The sequence below is a fragment of the Panicum virgatum genome, chromosome 4K (assembly GCF_016808335.1).
Source record: "Panicum virgatum strain AP13 chromosome 4K, P.virgatum_v5, whole genome shotgun sequence".
In the NCBI taxonomy this organism is placed as follows: domain Eukaryota; kingdom Viridiplantae; phylum Streptophyta; class Magnoliopsida; order Poales; family Poaceae; genus Panicum; species Panicum virgatum.
This window is the reverse complement of record NC_053139.1, coordinates 41,531,309-41,550,520: the sequence shown is the minus strand read 5'-3', so window position 1 is coordinate 41,550,520 and position 19,212 is coordinate 41,531,309. Positions and strand designations below refer to the sequence as shown.

At 44.8% G+C, this 19,212-nt stretch overlaps 1 protein-coding gene and 1 pseudogene across 1 annotated transcript; both read right to left on the bottom strand.

Moving 5' to 3' along the window:
- Positions 1-1,113: 1,113 nt before the first annotated feature.
- On the bottom strand, positions 1,114-4,187 carry LOC120704110 (transmembrane 9 superfamily member 8-like). The gene is made up of 7 exons (XM_039988360.1): positions 3,990-4,187; positions 3,719-3,883; positions 3,389-3,498; positions 3,170-3,278; positions 2,991-3,103; positions 2,724-2,877; positions 1,114-2,570 (listed from the first exon to the last, which is right to left on the bottom strand). Exons 1-7 carry the CDS (start codon positions 4,110-4,112, stop codon positions 1,413-1,415), a joined length of 1,932 nt encoding a protein of 643 aa, XP_039844294.1. The 5' UTR covers positions 4,113-4,187; the 3' UTR covers positions 1,114-1,412.
- A 5,205-nt stretch (positions 4,188-9,392) lies between these two features.
- Positions 9,393-12,777, bottom strand: LOC120704109 (annotated as a pseudogene).
- Positions 12,778-19,212: the final 6,435 nt, after the last annotated feature.

The window sequence follows — 19,212 nt, the reverse complement described above, 5'->3', positions numbered from 1 at the left end:
CCCGCTCAAGAGAGCGTCGTCGGCGTCGTCACACCCTTCGAGCCCGCTGAAGCGCTACAGCCCGACGACGCTGGCGGTCGGCGGTCTCGTCGCCGTCGGCGCCCTCGGCTACCTCATGTTCGGGGGGAAGAAGAACGGGCACGACCAGCAGGCGAGCCGGGCTTAGAAAAGGCCGTCGAGATCGTCGATTAGCTAGCTAGCTTACCGATCGAGATGTTCCAATAATAAGGTCCTACCCTTCGCCGGGTGTTCTGTACCTGTCTTTGATATATGTAATATAAATCACATGTGGTTTGTTCATTTGGTGTCTTTTATCCCTGTACTAGTACATGCTAATAATTACTGGAGAAAGTCTCTCTTTTCTTGTCCTGTCGCCTATTCGTTTGATGAGTTGGGCTTGTAAGATTCAAGCTTCAAACAAAGTAGATTCAGAACAGGATGCTCATGAGAGATGCGGAGATCATGCAGCAATTATTCGAAGACGGATCTGCAGCATTTTCAACCACAGAAGATATGGTTCAATGTTAAATAGTTTGATTGTACCATCGGAATCTGCCATGAATTACTAGCATCAAAGTACCCTCATTCAGTCAACCTGCAAATACCCTGAAGCACCTGAACAAGCAGCTTTTTTTTTTGAGGGAATGTACAAACATGCATGCTACATTCTGATGCTTTACTCCCTCAAAAAAAGAAGAAGAAGAAGACGCATTCTGATGCTTCCACTGCTTCTGTCCTGACGGGGTGCGATCGGTCCAAAGATAGTCATGGTCAGTTCACAGCTGCTTCTGCTTCCCGTGCACTTGCTGCTCCCGATTTGCGCGAGGGCGAAGCCACTGAATCACTTCGCGGGCGTGGAGAAGTTGATCGTCTGATGCAGTCAAAGACCAGCTTCATTGCTGCTAGGTGTGCTCACGAGTGCAGTGCCCCTGCTTCAAGATACGCCCTTGGGCAGGCAAAGCAAACAGCAGATGACGAGCTGCATTTCAGCGATGTTCCCCCCATAGCCTTTCAGAGAAGCATCTCCAATCGAAATGGATAGCAAGTAGAAAAATCAACAGACATTACAACTTGTCTGAGGCTTTCCGCACAATTTCACAACAGCAGAGCCGCAGAAGTAAACATTATCCAGCATTTCACCAACAAAAGGTATGGTTACAATGTTAAATAGTTTGATTGTACCATCGGAATCTTTTCTGTAAGGATACACACCCGCACCGAATTACTGGCATAAAAAAATACACTAATGTAGTGTTACAGAATCAAACTGTGAATACCCTAAAACACCTGAACAAGCAGACTACGTTTCAGCTTATACTACATTCTGAACTTCTGATGATTCCTTTCCTACAGTCTTTTAACCTCTGATACGGGAAACCGACAAAACAGTTACAATTTTAGTCTCCGGATTTCTAGTCGATCTTGACCGAAGAGTAGATGAGCCTGGTGAACCAGAAGCAGGCATAGAAGCCAATGGTGCCGGTGAGCACGAAGAAGGCATACGAGGCGATGAGCATGTACCCGAAGTAAAGCACGCCAGATACAGTCTTCGTGATCTCCAGCTTGGTGAAGAAATAGAATGTGGCGTACAGGAAGAGGTACAGTGCTGACGAGCCAGCCGTCAGGTAGGACCTCCACCACCACTGATAGTCCTCACCGCAGAGCTGGAAGTAGCAGAGCACAATGGTGATCTCAGCGCAGGTCAGGATCAGGATGACGAACACCAGGAAAAGGAAACCAAAGATGTAGTAGAACTGGTGCAGCCAGATTGATGTCAGGATGAAGAAGAGCTCGATGAACACAGCGCCGAAGGGCAGGATGCCACCGATCAGTACTGAGACGACTGGGTTCATGTACCATGGCTGCTCTGGTATTGCCCGTGGTATCTTGTTTGTCCTCACAGGGTCCTCCAAGGCAGGCTTCTTGAACCCAAGGTAGCTGCCGATGAAGACAAGCGGCACAGAGATCCCGAACCAGAGAAGAACAAGTGCAAACATGGTGGTGAATGGCACAGCACCAGAGGATTTCTCACCCCAGATGAGAGCATTCAGGACGAAGAATATCGCAAACACGATGCCAGGGAACATCAAGGCCGTCTTGATTGTGACATTCTTCCATTCTGAACCCTTGAACATCTTGTAAAAGCGCGAGGAGGAGTACCCTGCAAAGAGGCCCATGAAGACCCAGAGGAGGAGCATTGCTGTCATAAGGCCTCCCCGGTTTGATGGTGAGAGTAGCCCAAGGATGGCAAACAGCAAGGTGACAAGCAGCATCCCAAAAAACTGAACGCCTGTCCCAACATATACGCACAGCAGGTCAGCTTTGACAGGAGGCCTGAACACATCGCCATGGACAAGCTTCCATCCTGTCTCCTCCAGGGCGTCCTCCTGGTCTTCTAACTGGTTGTACTTGGAGATGTCACGGTACAGTGTCCGGAGCATGATCATGGCAACCATCCCAGAGAGGAAGAGGACTATCATCAGAGAATTGACAATTGAGAACCAATGGATTTGGTCATCTGCCATCAGAAGGTAGGTGTCCCAGCGTGATGCCCACTTGATAGGACTTTCCTGCATGACACACATATGAACCAAAAAAGTCAGAAGATTTGAAGGTTTCTCAAGGAAAAGTTGGACCATCAATCTGAAGGTTTACAGTGGGGAACTTTGACATAATAATGCATTAAGGGTGATTATAGACAAAATATTCGAGATAAAAAATACCTCAAAGTTAACATCATAGGTGAAAATGATCTCTTTACTGGCCTCTACTTCTTGAGGTGAATCCGAGTCTACGACTAGACGTCTCGAGTGTGGATCACAGGTTTTAAGGGGTGTAGCATTCCCCTTCCAGTCACCATCATATTCATGCTTAATGCTGCAGAAGATATTGTAAATTTAGTTATAATAATCATATATAAACCTAACATCATAGCGAGCATCGTGTCATCTATAGCCCATAGGTTCAGGAATGAGGGATGAATATTACACCTGTATGGTTTAACCTCAAAGGCCACAATCCTAGCAATATCTGTGTCTGCATCCTTGTGATACTTCACCAGAAATGTGAAGTGGTTGTGGATGAAATGCTTCTCCTCCTTGCTCTGCACCAATGACATTCATATCAGAACACATAAGTATTTTTTGAACTTAGCAGATTATCAACCCACCCCTGCATACTGTCCCTTGACGCCGACATGCACGCCTTGCTGATAGACCGTCAGTGCCTCTTGATCCAACCTCTTAATAGGTACGACCAAAGGAAGGTTGTCAAGAATCCTGCAAGCCACAAAACCAATGCAAGGTTCATTTCCCCCTTCCAGCCACCAGAAATATTATATATGGGCATTTGATCTAGTATTCTAAGCATTCAGTAAATGGCCTCTCACATGTTTATGCGGTACTCGTCGTCGATTTTCTCCTTCAGATCCCTGGCCTCGTCTTGGTTCGGAGCAATCTTGCACACGATCTGGCACAGCTTAGGCTCCATCATCTCGAACTGCATTTTCATGGACCACAATTAACTGAAATTTCACAAAGGCACCGAGGACCGAGCTAATTACAGCGAACATACACGACACGAGTGACCTTTTTCCTGAGACTATCTCAGAACTGCAGTGCAGGTAGGTACTAGTAACATATAAAGGAAGTGGATGCAGAGCACTACACTACACTTTTTTTTGAACATGTAGAGCACTAGTACTGGCCCGTAAGCTTACCACGTATAGCGAATTCTCGATGCGGTCGCCGCGGAGGACCTCGCCGAGGTTCTCGGCGCTGTCGACGATGGTGCCCGGCCTGCAGAAGGGTAGGGAGTAGTAGGAGTAGGGCAGCTGCGTCTTGATGGAGCTCAGCTGGTTCACCTTCACGGCGAGCGGGTCCTTCTGCAACCCACGCACATACGCAGCCTCAGCGCGTGAGGAGGCCCAGCGAAGAGAGAAACGCGAAACGAGAAACAGGAGGAAGAGGAAACGGAAAGGGTGGGGGGACCTTGCGGAAGTCGGCGGGGGCGACGCCGGGGAGGTAGAACCCGCGCGCGGCGCCGGCGCTGGCGAGCACGGCGGCCGCGACTAGGAGGAGCGCCAGCGCCGGGCGGGTCGTCGGCGTCGCCATGGGTGGCCGTGGATCGGGGAGGAGGGGAAGGGAAGGAGGAAGTCGTCGAGGGGGCGGCCTAGGCCTTCGCTTGGATTTGACGGGTGTCCCCGGGGCGGCTGGCCGGGGTTTAGGTGGGAGGCTGGCAGGTGGGGCCCGGCGACCCGCGCAGTTCGGCGGCGCGTGTCTCGCCTCTCGTACTTGCCGCGTCGTGGCCCACCGGAATCGCGGATTCCGGAGGGGGCCGGGGCCCGGTTGGGGGCGTGGGACCCACCGGCGGTGCGCGAATCACGACGCGGATTCGCGGGGAGCTCGTGTTTGTTAATAACTGCGGGGTGGTTTAGGCTTTCTCCAACCATTCCCCCCATCCAACTCCCCCAAATGTACTATTTACTATATTTTACTACCTCCCTCCAAAAGATTCCTCCCCCTATAACTCCTTCTCTCCAACCATTCCCCTCATATCTATTCCCCCTATATACTATCACTCATTAACTAACTATTTATTTAACGTTTTTTAATTTAAAAAAACATACAGTATTTATACTGTCATAATACACATTATTATCGTGTTACGGGGCTCAAACGAGATTAATATCGTAAAGAAACGGTGTGATTAGAGATATAGGGGAGTTTCAACTCCCCCCATACGTGGGGGAGTTGAAACTCCCCCCAATATATAGGGGAGCCATGAGGGGAGCCGTTGGAGGGCTTCCTCCCCCAAAGCTCCCCATACGTGCGGGGGAGGGAGCCTTACAGGGCACCGTTGGACATAGCGAGCCCGGTATGGACGCAGGCCAGACTGGTTACGCTACATTACACCGTGCAAGTCGCGTGTTAGAGACGGTTTAGAGCGTAGTAGTGTGCCCTTTTTTTTTCTTGAAACATCTCCTAGATTCTTCTTATATGAGCGGTAGTAGGAAGCCGACCGGCAGCCGAGGAGCTGCAGCCAAGATCGGCGTCAAGCCGCCGGGACCAGGACGCCGGCGCTATGCCGGGGGCAAGCGCTGCTACCATGTCCCCGCTGACGACGAAGAAGCCATCACCGGAAACAGCCGGGAAACGTCGGGAGATTCGATCGCCATCACGAGCCATCACAAGGTTAAATATCACCTTAAAAACAAGGTTAAATGTCACCTATTTTCTTTTAAAGGCTAGGAGAAAGCACAAGGCCAATTCAGAGCGTCACTTGCCTTGGCATCAACCAAGTACAGCTCCAAAACTTTGGTGTCGTGCGTGCACCTTCCCGCTTCTGCGTGCTGTTGGTAGGTAACAAACACTTAGAGCAACCACAATGTACTTCAAAAGCAGTCTATAGGGATTAAATTATTTTTTATGGACTGGCTGAAACATTGTGGAAGAAGTAATAGAGTAGTCTATAGTTTAAATCGTCTATAACACTGTGGACTGTCCATAGAGAATAAAAAGAATATTTCTCTCCACCTGTATCTGCCCGCCCACCCCATCCGCGCTGCGCCAGAGCTGGTTGGGACCATAGTTTTTTTTATTTTTATATGAACCCCACCTTATGGTCTGGACGTGGAGAATGAAATAGGAAAGGACTACTGACGCTGTGGTCCACACATCTATCTATATAACTAATTCTGGTGCATTTCCTTGCACCAGAAGGTGGCCACGTCGGCAAGAATATATGGGCCGTCAGATCGGCCGATCCAACGAGTAGAAACAATTCTAAAGCATTTGACCCCATATGTGGGACCCGTTGACATGAGTCCCGCATGTGGGCCCCATCGTGGGCCCGTAGGACCCGACAATGTGGGTCTCACAAGTGGGCCCCACTTGTGGGACCCGCTGTGGACCCACGGGACCCACAAGTGAGACCCACCGTATGTGGGCCCACTGAACCAATTATACGTGGGGCCTACTATAGTTTTTAAAAAAAAACCCTCTGAACTCTGATAAAATCAACCTGCACTCTATCTACGCCGCTCCACATAAACCTTATGAGCTTCGGTGAAATCAATTTGCACTTCACGAACAATATATCCACAGAAAACACCTCAAGACTTCTACAAAACCAACCCACTTAATGTGTATCGGTGACGGGTTAAATCGCCTCACACATTTACACACTGCATATACCACAATATTGACATGTATGATGACTGCCACATACAAGTTTGTCGCTACGAATGAACACATGGACGATTCATAGACATATTTCAACGGTCCACACCTCACACACATATATTTAACAATCAAATTAAATTTGGTCGAACCCGCAACAAAATTTATAAGCACGGATATAAATTCATGACGGGCCTCTCGGAGGCGCCTACGGTGCGGCATTTTTCTAGTATAGACTGGTTTGCTACTTTGCCATATACACTGAGCTTCCTCTTACGGTAGTTTGTTAGCCACAGCCACCTCTGCTGCTACTGTGAGATTGCCACATGGTCCTCATCAGATGCCCAAACGATCGATCAGTTTTTGGCCGTGTTCGGTTTACATGATGAAAAAAAATTCACAAAAAGACGAATGCGTGCATGAAGTACTAAATAAAATTTATTTGCGAAATTTTTTATGAATGGATGTAACTTTTTCAGATGAATCTAATAAGTCAAGTTTCATCATGATTGACTACAGTGATGCTACAGTAACCACGCCTAATAATCCCCTAATCGTACGATCAAATGTCTCATTAGTTACAGTAAGTGCTATAGTATCATAGCTTTGGAAGTGATTCGGTAATTAGACTTTATTTAGTAACTCTAATTAGGGATCAAAGCTACTAAAAATTTTCATGAAATTTTTTTCACCTCCTGACCAAACATGGCCTTTTGTTGACGATGTGTCGTCAGGCCTGAACATAGAAACTGCACTACTGCAGTAGTGGAGCGTGAGTGGCCGGTTCAGTGGGAGACGCAGCACGCACGCGTGCCGCCGCCTCGGCGCCTCTCCAGGAACAGGTGGGCAGCGCGCACCACCACGACGCGACGGCGCAGCCGTCCGTGGCGTGGCGCGCGCACGAGACACCCGTACGGAGCACCGTGACGCGCGTGTTTGACCGGAAGCCGGCCGGCAGCGCGCTAGTTGGTGGTGGTTGCGTGTTCGCCGTGCCGTGCGCCCCCGATCGAGCCTCGTGGTTCGGCGAGATCCGTGGTGGTTTGGCCCGGAAGCATACTGTTCTCTGCAGCTGAGTCACTGACGCGTGGGTCCAACTCCACACGTTTGTGATGGGGCAGTACTGTAAAGGAGTTGCTTCTGGTTTGGCAAAGCTCTGCTATCTTGCCAAGTCGTCTACGAACTGGTAATGTCCTTGCCATGATGTGGATTTTGATTATTATTTTTCTTTTGACAGCGAATGCATCCAAGACCGTGTTTTGGAAGAAGGCAACGCAGCCGATTTTTTACGCGGTCTGGTCTGGGGTTGACAGAGAAGCTGAAAGGATCTCCGTGTTATTGTTTTCAAGATAAATTTTAGATACATGGCCATGTTGATTCAGTTAGATGTTACGTGTAAATTTTTGTTTGAAAAAGAATATATGATTTGCAAGAGTGCTACCCTACCATTCACGATTCAGTTGGCAGGGGGCGATCCGCATCTTACACTGCTTGTTCTGCTTCTCTGCTCCTATCGGCTATTTCCTCTGCTTTTGTTTCTTCTCCATTCGGTACATGCGATTGGGAAGAAGGTTGTAGGATGATGGAAGGACGCGTGCTTCTCCAACCTGGAGCTTTCGATGGTGGTTGGCGGCGGCTTAGCGGATGGGGATTGCCGGGTCCATGGGTGGGTAGTGGGGGAGCGGCCGGAGTGGTGGAGGGTGGTGATAGATCTTAGGATTGAGGGTTTCGGGGCTCTCATCGGACCTACAGGAGGGGAGCGGCGGTCTGCGAAGGGTGAGGCGGCGCGGGAGCACCGGCAGCTAGTCGGGATAGGATGGCTTGGTGGGCGGTGGACGGCGGCAGGGGCGAGGAGAAAGCAACGGCGGTGTAGGGCGGCGGCGGAGGCGGAGGAGGCGGGGGAGCAGGGCGGGGCAAACGGTGAAGGAAGAAGAAAATAGTTGCGATTGGACCGCAACAAGTCGCAGAAGGCGACAAATAGACATCCTTGAGGAAAGGGACCTACTCGCTGTGACGGTTGGGTAGTGTCATCTAGTTGGAACAATGTCTTGGATTAATACGCATCAGAACATTTCCTTTCCTCAGTTACAATTATACTACATAAATATATCTGTTGCTATCAGATACATATAGTTGCTTATATGTATAAGTATCCGAGTGACCGAGCTATGGGCGGAGGGCTGGTCCAACTCGCATACCGGATGGACTAAAACCCACCTGACCATGACCTAACTCGCATAAAAATTTAGGTGGAAACGTTACGTGCTTTAGAAATAGTTATAGATATAGATTTATCCAAATCGATCACTCGGTTAAACAACTCTTTTTTTTTGTCTCCGAACGTTTCTTCTTTAGTCGGAACAATTTCTTTCTAGGATTTGAACGCTTTTTGAACGATGATTGGTTGGTGCAGGCAGCAAGACTTCTGAGTGCGTAGTGCTTCCATGGACTGTCAAGTGTTTTCATGGGCCACATAATGCTTCGGTGGGCTAGCAGAGGGCGTGTTTTTTTTTTTTGGCATCTCCCTTCCTGAGTTCACATACCTCCGCATGAGTTGAATGTTATTTGAAGGTCTCATTGTTGCCGGTTCCTTGTCACGCACAGTATCACTTCTCACATATTACCAGATGCGCCAACGAATTGCAGGTACGTGAGCGCGCTCTGTAACTGAAAGTGCATCAACCAGTAGATCTAAGCCAGCTTTTGCACGACTCTGACTCTGCAAAGCAGCTGCTAGGGTATCTCTAAATGCAGAGTTGCAGAACACAAGGGGCCAGCATTTGGGGCTTTGGGCAGCCAGTAACTGCATGAAAACCATCTTCAGGCTCCTTAGTCTTTACTACACGTAGGACAAGTAAGATCTTTCTCCAGGCTACGAAAGAACTTGTTGAGGTTTTCTGTTGGCACAGCTTTAGAAGCAAAGCTTCCGCGAAATTTTTTGATCTGAGCCTCTGTGATACCGGACAGTGCCATTTGGGCCTCTGTAACTTCTTTAAGAAAACTTATGTAAATGGCAACATACCTGAACATGTAAAAAGATCGTGAATACTATGATCATCCTTATAGATTCAGCTATAGTGGTAACGTGAATCTTATGGCTTATATAAAGAGTAACGAATTTGCTCACAAAGCCACTAATGGCCTAAGCCTGCAATCGTACTGTTTCTTCAAAAAAAAAACTGCAATTGTAGATCACTATAAGTCTATAACACAGTATATAGGCATGAGAGGCTTTATTTGTGGAACGTGCTTTAACACACAGTACAGCACCAAGTGACTGGCATCAACGTTTTTAGTGTAATTGAATGAATTCGTAAATCCCGTAAAGACCCCTGAATGAGCAACATTAATTATTTCATTGTGTATAAACAAGCTACTTTTCACATCATGGTCACTTTCCCATCTTCAACCTCCGATTTCTCAAGCCGAAAGCGAAGTGATGAAATTGTAGATTCCTAGTCAATCTTCAGTGAAGAGAATATGAGCCTGGTGAACCACAGGCAGGCGCAGAAGCCAATGGTGCCGGTTAGCACGAAGAAGGCATAGGACAAGATGAACATGTAGCCGAAGTAGAGCATGCACGGGAGCGCCTTTGTGAACTGCAGCTTGGTGATTGGTGAAGAAATAGAACGTGGTGTACAGGAACAGGTACAGCGCCGACGATCCAGAAGTCAAGTAGGACCTCCACCACCACCGGTGATCCTCGTTGCACAGATGGAAAGAGCAGAGAACAATGGAGATCTCCGCGCAGGTCACGACAAGGATCATGAAGACAAGGAACGCAATCCCGAACGCGTAGTAGGACTGGTGAATCCAGATTGCTGTCAGTATGTAGAAGAGCTTCATGAACACCGCGCCAAAGGGCAGGATGCCTCCGATCAAAACCGAGACCGGTGGATTCATGTACCATGGCTGCTCCGGTATCGGCCGCGGTATCTTGTTTGTCCTCATCACCGGGTCGTCAATGGCAGTCTTGTTAAACCCAAGGAAGCTGCCGATGAAGGTCAGTGGCAAAGAGACTCCGAGCCACAGGAAAACCAGTGCGAACATGGTGGTGAATGGCACGGCCCCGGAGGATTTCTCCATCCAGAGGAGAATGTTCAGAGTAAAGATTATTAGAAAGACAGCACCAGGGACTACCAAGGCCGTCTTGATGGAGACCTTCTTCCATTCTGAGCCCCCCAACATCTTGTAAAGGCGTGCAGTGGAGTACCCTGCAAAGAGGCCCATGAAGACCCAGGGCAGGATCATGGCTGTCATGAACCCTCCACCGTTTGAAGGCGATAGGAGCCCCAGGATGGCGATCAGCAAGGTGACAATCAGCATTCCAAAGAACTGTACACCTGTGCCCACGAAAACGCACAGCAGGTCAGCATTCACAGGAGGCCTGAAAACATCGCCGTGGAGAAGCTTCCACCCAGACTCCTGGGCTTCCTCCTGGTTCTCCAGCTGGTTGTACATGGAGATGTCACGGTACAGAGTCCGGATCATGACCATGGCAACCATCACAGAGAGGAATAGGACTGTCATAAGAGAATTCCCAATATTAAACCAATGCTCGTCAGGCATGTTAAGGCGAGTGTCCCAACGTGATGCCCTCTTGATATCACTTTCCTGCATGAGGTAACATGTGAACAACAATGAAAAGATCAGGAAATCTGAAAAATTGGACCATAAGACCCCTAGATCTAAAAAAAGCGAGGATGGTTGTGTACAAACAACTCGACAAGTGGTCCAAGTGGAACAATCGGAACTACCTCAAAGTTAACATCATAGGTGAAAATGATCTCTTTGTTTGCCTCTATTTCTTGAGGCCTATCAGAGCTCATTATTAGACGCCCTGAGTGCGGATTACAGGTTTCAAGGCGTGTCATATTCCCCTTCAAATCACCATCGAGTTCATGCTTAACACTACAGCATATATAATAAATGTACAAACCAAGCATCACATAAATGTAATATCACAGCAGGCATAATCATTTGAGAACTCCACAAAGAAACCCAACACTATGATGGATGAATACTTAACCTGAACGGTTTAACCTCAAAGCCCACAATCCTAGCGAGACCTGTGTGCGCATCTCTGTTATACTTCACCAGAAATAATAAGTGGTTGTGGATGAAATAACTGCTATCCTTTCTCTGCATCAAACACATTCAAATCATGAGACAGTTGTGATTGGTTGAACACATTGGTATTCCTGGGCAGCGAGAAGATCATCAACCCACCCCTACAAACCGCCCCTTGACACCAACACAGATGCCTTGTAGATAGAACAGAGGTGCCTCTTTATCCAGTCTCCTAACTGGGATGACCATGGGGACGTTATCAAGAATCCTGCAAACAACAAAAACAAAGGCTCATTCTCAGATTCTCTAATCCATTTTATCCGAACTTCTATGCAGGCTGCATCTCACATGTTTACATGATACTCGTCATCGATTTTCTCCTTGAAATCCTTTGCTCCCTGTTGGCTCAGAACGATCCTGCACGCTACCTGACAGAGCTTAGGCTCCATCATTTCGAACTGCATCGGATTCACAGCTAAAAATCATGAGCTAATTGGTGACATGCCGGCAAAAGCAGCTGACAGGAGGTGTAAAGAGGAACACGGAAATTCCATTGCTAGGCTGTTCAGTTACAAAATTCCAAATTCCAATTTTTTTTTTCGGCGCCTGCATGGAGACTTAAATCTAGACGAAATAAAAAACGCATTTTGACTGCTGTCTGTAAATGGCGAGACGAATCTAATGAACCTAATTAGGCTGTAATTAGATGCTGAATTGCTACAGTAATGCTACAGTAAATAACCTCTGATGACGGATTAATTAGGCTCATTAGATTCGTCTCGCGATTTACAGATGAGTTCTGTAATTATTTTTGTGATTAATCTATATTTAGTACTTTAAATATAGAAAGATGCTTTTTCAAAAAATTTACCGGCTGCAACCAAACACGGCCCTAATGTACTGGACTACTGGTACTAGTTGCCGAAGTCCTGCAGAATTACTTACCACGTAGGGCGAGCTCTCGATCCGGTCGCCACGGAGGAGCTCGCCGAGGCTCCCGGCGCTGTTGACGATGGTGTCCGGCCTGCAGAAGGGGAGAGAGTAGTAGGGGTAGGGCACCTGCGTCTTGACGGAGCTCAGCTGAGCAGGTCGTTCTGCAAGCAGCCACGGCTCGGCGCGTCAGGAAACAGAGCCTTGCGGGAGAGGAAGAACACAGGTAGCAGGGGGTGGAGGGAGGAAGAACCTTCCGGAAGTCGGTGGGGGCGGCGGCGGGCAGGTAGAACTCCCGGGCGGCGGTGGAGGTGGCGGCGGCCAGGTAGAACCCCCGGGCGGTGGCGGCGGCGACGGCGCATGCGAGGACGAGGAGGAAGAGGAGCGCCGGGTGAGTCGTCGCCATTGGTCGGAGGGGAGGCCGCACGGGGCGGTAGAGATTATTGGACTGAGGAAGGGGAAGAACCAGAAAGAAGGGGGACGAAGAGCAAAAGTCGCCGGCGACCGCGGAGCGTCAGGTCCGGCGGCGGTGGGGGCCCGCACCGCACGAGACGAATGCTCATGCTGTCATGCAGTCATGCCAGTGTTCAGAGTTCAGGCAACGCAAAGACTGGAAGCTAGCTACGAACTTGACTTGTTCGTAGCTACGAGCATCTACGAACCGTGGGCACGGTCGCGAAAAAGCTACGAACTTGACTTGGCAGCAAACCTGTTACTGTAAACCCCGTAAACCAAAAAAAAATCATATCAAATGTTGGGACACATGTATGGAATATTAAATGAAGTCTATTTACAAAACTTTTTTGCATGGATGAGTTGTAAATTGCGAGACGAATCTAATGAGCCTACTTAATCTATGATTTGCAACAGTGATGCTACAGTAACCATCCTTTAATTATAGATTAATCATAGATTAATTAGTATCATTAGATTCGTCTCGCGATTTACAATCCATCTATACAAAAAGTTTTGTAAATAGACTTCATTTAGTATTTCAAATTAGTAAGATTCCAACGCAAAAATTTTACATGTAAAAGACTAAACACGGCCTGAAATACAATCGGTCAGTTCGAAACTTCGAATTAGCAGCTGGTCACCCTCTGATGCTACTACAAGGTTACTAGATGCTCGTTTTTTTTTGGCGAGGATGCACTGGACTATAGAATTTAACAGTCGATTTGTTCCAAAAAAAAAGGATCTATCTATATCAAACGCGAGTGTTTTGAAGACTATGCTCACCTGAGTGTTTTGTAACGTCAAATCACATGATTAGTACAGTAGAAAAAATCGAGTGTTTCGGGGCATATCCACACCCGATTTTTCAACCACAGGATTAAAATCCAACGTTCAGTTTTGAAAAGCAGGGTTAATTACTCTTACCAATACACAGCTGTACAAATCTAATTATAAGCCTTCTAAGCACAAACAGATTTGAAGAATGAAGTTCCTGTAGTTAGGATTGAAAATGTAACATTTTAATGACAAATTTGAAAGATTAAAATCATGCAACTCTTGAGTTCAAGTAACATATTTGTCACACAAGAATGTAGAACCCTATAACCAAATAATATAACTGACTACATCAACTTGGCAATTAATAAGTCAAAAGGAATGAAAACTTCAGAACACAAGCCTGAATAGAGCTTCAAAATTCAGTCACAAACGCTGAGTTTAGAAATGAAATAAAAGATTGTAGCTCACAATATTGAACACTATTTTGTTCATTTGTTTTGACTACAAATTTGCTCTGAGTGCCCTCAATGGCAAGTTATGTGTGCATGTCCCTAGTGATGAGAACATAGTGCGTCTCAAATGAATATGGTGGGTCGAAATACATCTACAAACATAGACATATGAAACATGTTAGCCAAACATGAAATAGCCTGACATTTGAACAATTATTACACCATGCAGACATAAGAATGACAATACAATAACCACTGGAATTTTAGCTGTAGGCAGTGTGACTACTGAAATATGAAACTAAATGGCATGCTGGAGAAACATGACATAAGAAATGTCAGCAAATTACAACAAGGAACGAAATGGAAAAAGACTGAAATTACACCTTGTTTAACTAAAAATGACGGTATAATCACCGTTGGAATTTTAGAAGATATGAACTGTCACTAAAACTCTAGATCGACATATGTAGATCAAAGCTAGTAGACATAGAACATATCATAATAGTATTTCAACAAAAATGGATGCAAATATCATATAACAAAGGACAACCGATTATTCTATGTTGAGCATCACAAGCAAATAGTTGTTTGGAGCTCATTGCAACAAGACATGAGAAAACGACAAGGTAGTAAAAGCTCATCTATGGTTTCCTCAAAATTGCATATAATATGATTTCAAACATTACATGTAGCAAATTAAATAATCATCATAATAAAAAACACACAGATGCAGAATGCATATTCAAAAATCCTCAAAATTATTCTATGGTTTACAAATATACAAAAAAACAAGAAATTGTTAAAACACCACAAATGCAAATGTCAAATAGTCAGATTCAAATATCAAATGGCAGATTGCAAATATCAAATTATTTCTATGGTCTCTCAAATGACAGATAGTTTGGGTAATGAGTGAAGCCCCTCAAATGCAAATGACAAATATGCATATATATGAAAATATATAGTGAACTATTACATGTGCATCATATATGAATTATAGTAAAATTATCACTATAACTATGATTATTCTAAACTGTAACTATAATAAGAAGGAAGATCCTATGAAATTATTACATGTGCATCATATATGATTATTCTTTAAAATATAACAGTACAACAAAGATGGCTCTAGCCATAATAAGAAGCTCCTGCTTTAGCATTGGAAAAAATGAAGATCTGCGATAGACAGTTGCATCGAGGTAGGTTATACTATCTGGTAGCACAACAATAGATGTCACATGCTGCTTGCTAACCTCTCAAATGTGCAATGCATTCCCCATTTTTGGATGCAGGCTGCAAGACAGCACAAATGTATTTGGCAACCTACTGGAGCATTAGCTATTTGTGATTGAGAAACCAAAGTATCATGCATAGTAGAAAGGAGCACATATAACTACATAAGTGGAATAGATAAGAAACTGGAGCATCTAGCCAAATATACCCTCAAATTCTAAAATCTAAAGACATAAAAAACATGAAACAAAATTCAGTATATCCCAAGCAACACATAGCTAGAACAGATGGTCATACATCAATTTTGGAAAGATAAGTTGGTCTGCATAAGAACCTGGAAGCAATCATACATCTCAGTTACTAGAACAAAGATCCTAGCCATTATCATCTAGTACTAATATCTGACATGACCATACTGTTACACAACAATTGACATTTTAGGTAATGACAGTTATCTTGGACATAAATTACACCAAATATTGCACTGTCAAATTAACTATTATCAACTATAACTAAGACTAGGAATTGAAATATCAAGCAAAGCAGTACGATAAAAGAGGAATAATTATATATAAATAGGTACCTCGAAGAAAAAACGATATAGTAGAAAGAAACAAAAGAATTAGGTTCTTTCCATGGCTTGTCAAAGGATATAGAAGAGCAACAACCTACATTAGAATACCCAACAAGAGATAGTTGAAAAAGGTTGCAGATATCATAAAACAATAAAAATGCAGTTAAAAGATTTTCACAGGACAAACAGTTAGATTCTTTCCATGGCTTGTCAAATTACATATACCTTGAGCTATTATATGAAGACAGTATTATATCATAATAAAACTACCCCCAAACTCAAAAATATGTGCATGGATGCCTACAGTAGTACACTTCTGCACATTGTGGAGGGTGGATTAATCAACAAAGAGCATGAAGCAAAATTATTTTATGCGTGCCAATTAAAATAAATAAAAACTACTCAAAAACACACATAATAGACACCACCCCCATTCATTCACCTTGTCATGTTCTGGGAAAAACAGGGTCATGCCCTCACCCTCGTTCGTAGAGCCCTACCTATCATGTCTTCTAGTTGAAATAAACATAAAAAAATAAAAACTGATTCTCTGATCTCCTGGGATGATAACCAAAATTTCATCCAGAAATTAGACCTCCTTCCCTCTTCCCTTTCTCTGCACCCAATCAGCTCACAGAATGGCACAGCCCTATACAACGGAAACAAATACTCCCAATCCAGTATAACCATATCCGGTTACAATGATAGAATAGCCGAACAAAAAAAACTATTGAATCATCACAAACATGGCATGAGCGGATGAGCCAATAGCCAAAGACAGAAGCGCAAAATAAAAGGAAATCGCAAAACTCTATAGCAGAAAGTGGCCTAGCTAGAGATTACAACAACTGAGAGCAAAAATCATACGAGGACAAAAGCGCGCAGGGGATCAAGCAGGGTTGGTGAAGGGGGAGCGTTTGAAGAGCAGCCATGAACGAATCTTAGAGATCGCATGTCGCCGCCACCCTCGCACATTCGCCTTGTCGCCCCTGGGACAGACCACGAGGATCTCCTGGGCCTTCACCTCGCTGTCCACGGGATGAACCTCGGAGTTCGCCAGGTGCCGCCTCCTCGTGCGGCCTTCTGCCTCGCCAGCTTGCCGCCATCGACGCAAGAATGAAAGGGGGGAATGAAACGACAGCTTCGAGGAAAAAAAAGAAATAGGTAAAATGCGGGCTGCACAGTGGGGTCAGATCGTCAGCGAAACAAAAGAAAAAAACAGACAGATGCCAGATAGGGCAGGCGGGCAACACCACAGCTGTATCAGACGGATAAAAACTAACAAAAGCATCGATCGGGCGGTCAGAAATTCGTGCTGAGATGCCGAGAAACACTTGAGTGTGTTTTAGCTTTACCCCAAAAAAAAGGTGAACAGCTAAAACTGATTTATACTGCTACGATTAGACTAGCAGGTGTTATTAGTTGTGGAAGAGATGAATCACATTCTGTACTGAAGGATGTCCTTCCATCAGCCATCAGCTGATCAATTTCTTGATGCCAAGCAGTAGCCCGTGTCCCTAAGGTTTGAAGATGACGTGGTCTTTGACTGAAAAGCCGGCTGGTGTGTTGGTTTTGCTGTGGAGCCTCGATCATGGGCTAGGGAAATAAGTGTCAGTTCGGCAGCATTGCGAACTGAACCCGATCTGTTATCGTGCAGTGTTCAAGTCCAGATTTCGGGACAAAAGAAAAAACGATCAGATATCGTTACTGACTGAGTGGTGGGGTTGAAAGAGGGGTGGGGTTATCTATCACTTCAGCGCAAACCATCACCTGAAGCACCGATTATTGCAGTCAATTATATTGGGCTGGCCTGTTTACATTTGATTCTTGCGCATGTTCACTGTTAAATGGGGTAGAATCTTTGCATGCATACAGAAGAGACAAAAGTGCTGACATCACTCACATGCATGCAAATCTAAAATTAAAAAAAGTTATAACTACTAATTTAAGCATCCAGATTAAATTTGTATTGCACTGTTATCTTTCTTATGCCAAGATCTTCAAAACAAGGCCACACTTGCCCATATTTGCACGATATTTTTAAAAACATATTTATAATACTAAATATTTAATTTCAAAAATTGGGAACAAATATTTTAAAAACACAAACAAATGATTATTTTTGGCGAACAAAAGGTTAGACACAACGAACAAATATTAATATGCAACGAACAAAATATTACACATCGCGAACATTTAATTGTATAAGATAACTAAAGAAAAATGAATATCGCAAACAAATGGGTCAACATCACAGAACAATTTAATCTACAAAAAGAACAAATAATTTGATGCTGCGAACCAATTATTTACACGCAGAAAAATAATTTTACATGAAGAAAATGCATATATATTGTAAAAAAAGTATGGTCCTCTACAAAACATGAAAGAAAAAGGAAAAATTCTAGTTTACTTGGAATGGAAAGGAATCTATGAATGAGTAAATATATATTGGAAAGGAGAACGAGAAAGAGAGGAGATAGATAAGGAAAGAAAATAAAATAGAAAGGGAAAAGATCCCATGTCGTGAGAAAAGCTAAACATAAAAAATATTAAGAACCACTCACTTAAAAGAAGAAACAAAAACTTCAGGACCAATGAAGAGAAAAATGATTTAACAGTATAGGTACTTGGGCTAATATTGTAAAAAAAAGCAAGTGCTAACTGTGTTAGAATATGTTGGGATGTAAGCATAAATATCCCAGTGGGCTCGCTACCTCATTTGGGCCGTAATCAGAGTGGAGCTGTGCAGCCTCTGTTATAATATGTTAAGCTTAAATATAAATATATCAAAATATAAATATATTAGTGGGCCGGCTACCTCTATTTGGGCTGTAATTGGAGTGGAGCAGCAGCGCGTAGGCGACAATGTCGCGGGCGCGATGCATAGTTTTTTTTTTTTTGAGAAAACCGGGAGGGCGCGATGCATAGCTATTCCGTTGAAACAGATTTGAACGTTCTGCATGGGCTGGTTGAGGCCCATATGTTAGGCCTCGTACTCTGCATGGGCTGGATGAGGCCCATATGTTAGGCCCGAGGCCAATTATGAAGAAAAAGGTTGAGTATCAATGGGCTTTGGATGGTGGGCTGTTCAGCATAAGCAACTGAGCAACAAGTGAAGATCACCCAAGTCAAGAGCTCAACAGCAGGGAGAAGTCAGAACAAAGAGCATCGGAGTCTTGCGTAGAAAAGAACGGGTTTTTAATGGAGCATTAACAACTAGCTGCCACTGGTTTTTCCAGAATTAGTTGGGGTCGGCAGATCCAGTGCCAAGCCTCAGCTCCGCCCCTGGGCTCAAGGCTCTTGCAGATGTGTCAAGGGCTCGAGGCAAGATCAGGAACAGTGTGTGCTAACATCTACATCTCAATATATTCTGAAAAGAACATGCCGATATCTACAAAAGTTTTTCTAAAAAAAATGATGTTCTCCATGCAAATCATATATGGATAGCAGCAGGTGTATTTACAAAAGTTTTCTAGAGAAAAAAAAAGATGTTCTCCATGGAAATCATATACTATGTTTTTTTTAAACTATATGCAAATCA

Bases quoted from the DNA above. Each gene is read 5' to 3' on its own strand.
- LOC120704110 (XM_039988360.1), bottom strand. From the start codon at position 4,112: ATGGCGACGCCGACGACCCGCCCGGCGCTGGCGCTCCTCCTAGTCGCG. The intron at 3,884-3,989 runs GTCCCCCCACCC...CGTGGGTTGCAG, and splicing joins CCCCCGCCGACTTCCGCAAG to AAGGACCCGCTCGCCGTGAA. The intron at 3,499-3,718 runs GTAAGCTTACGG...ATGAAAATGCAG, and splicing joins TCGAGAATTCGCTATACGTG to TTCGAGATGATGGAGCCTAA.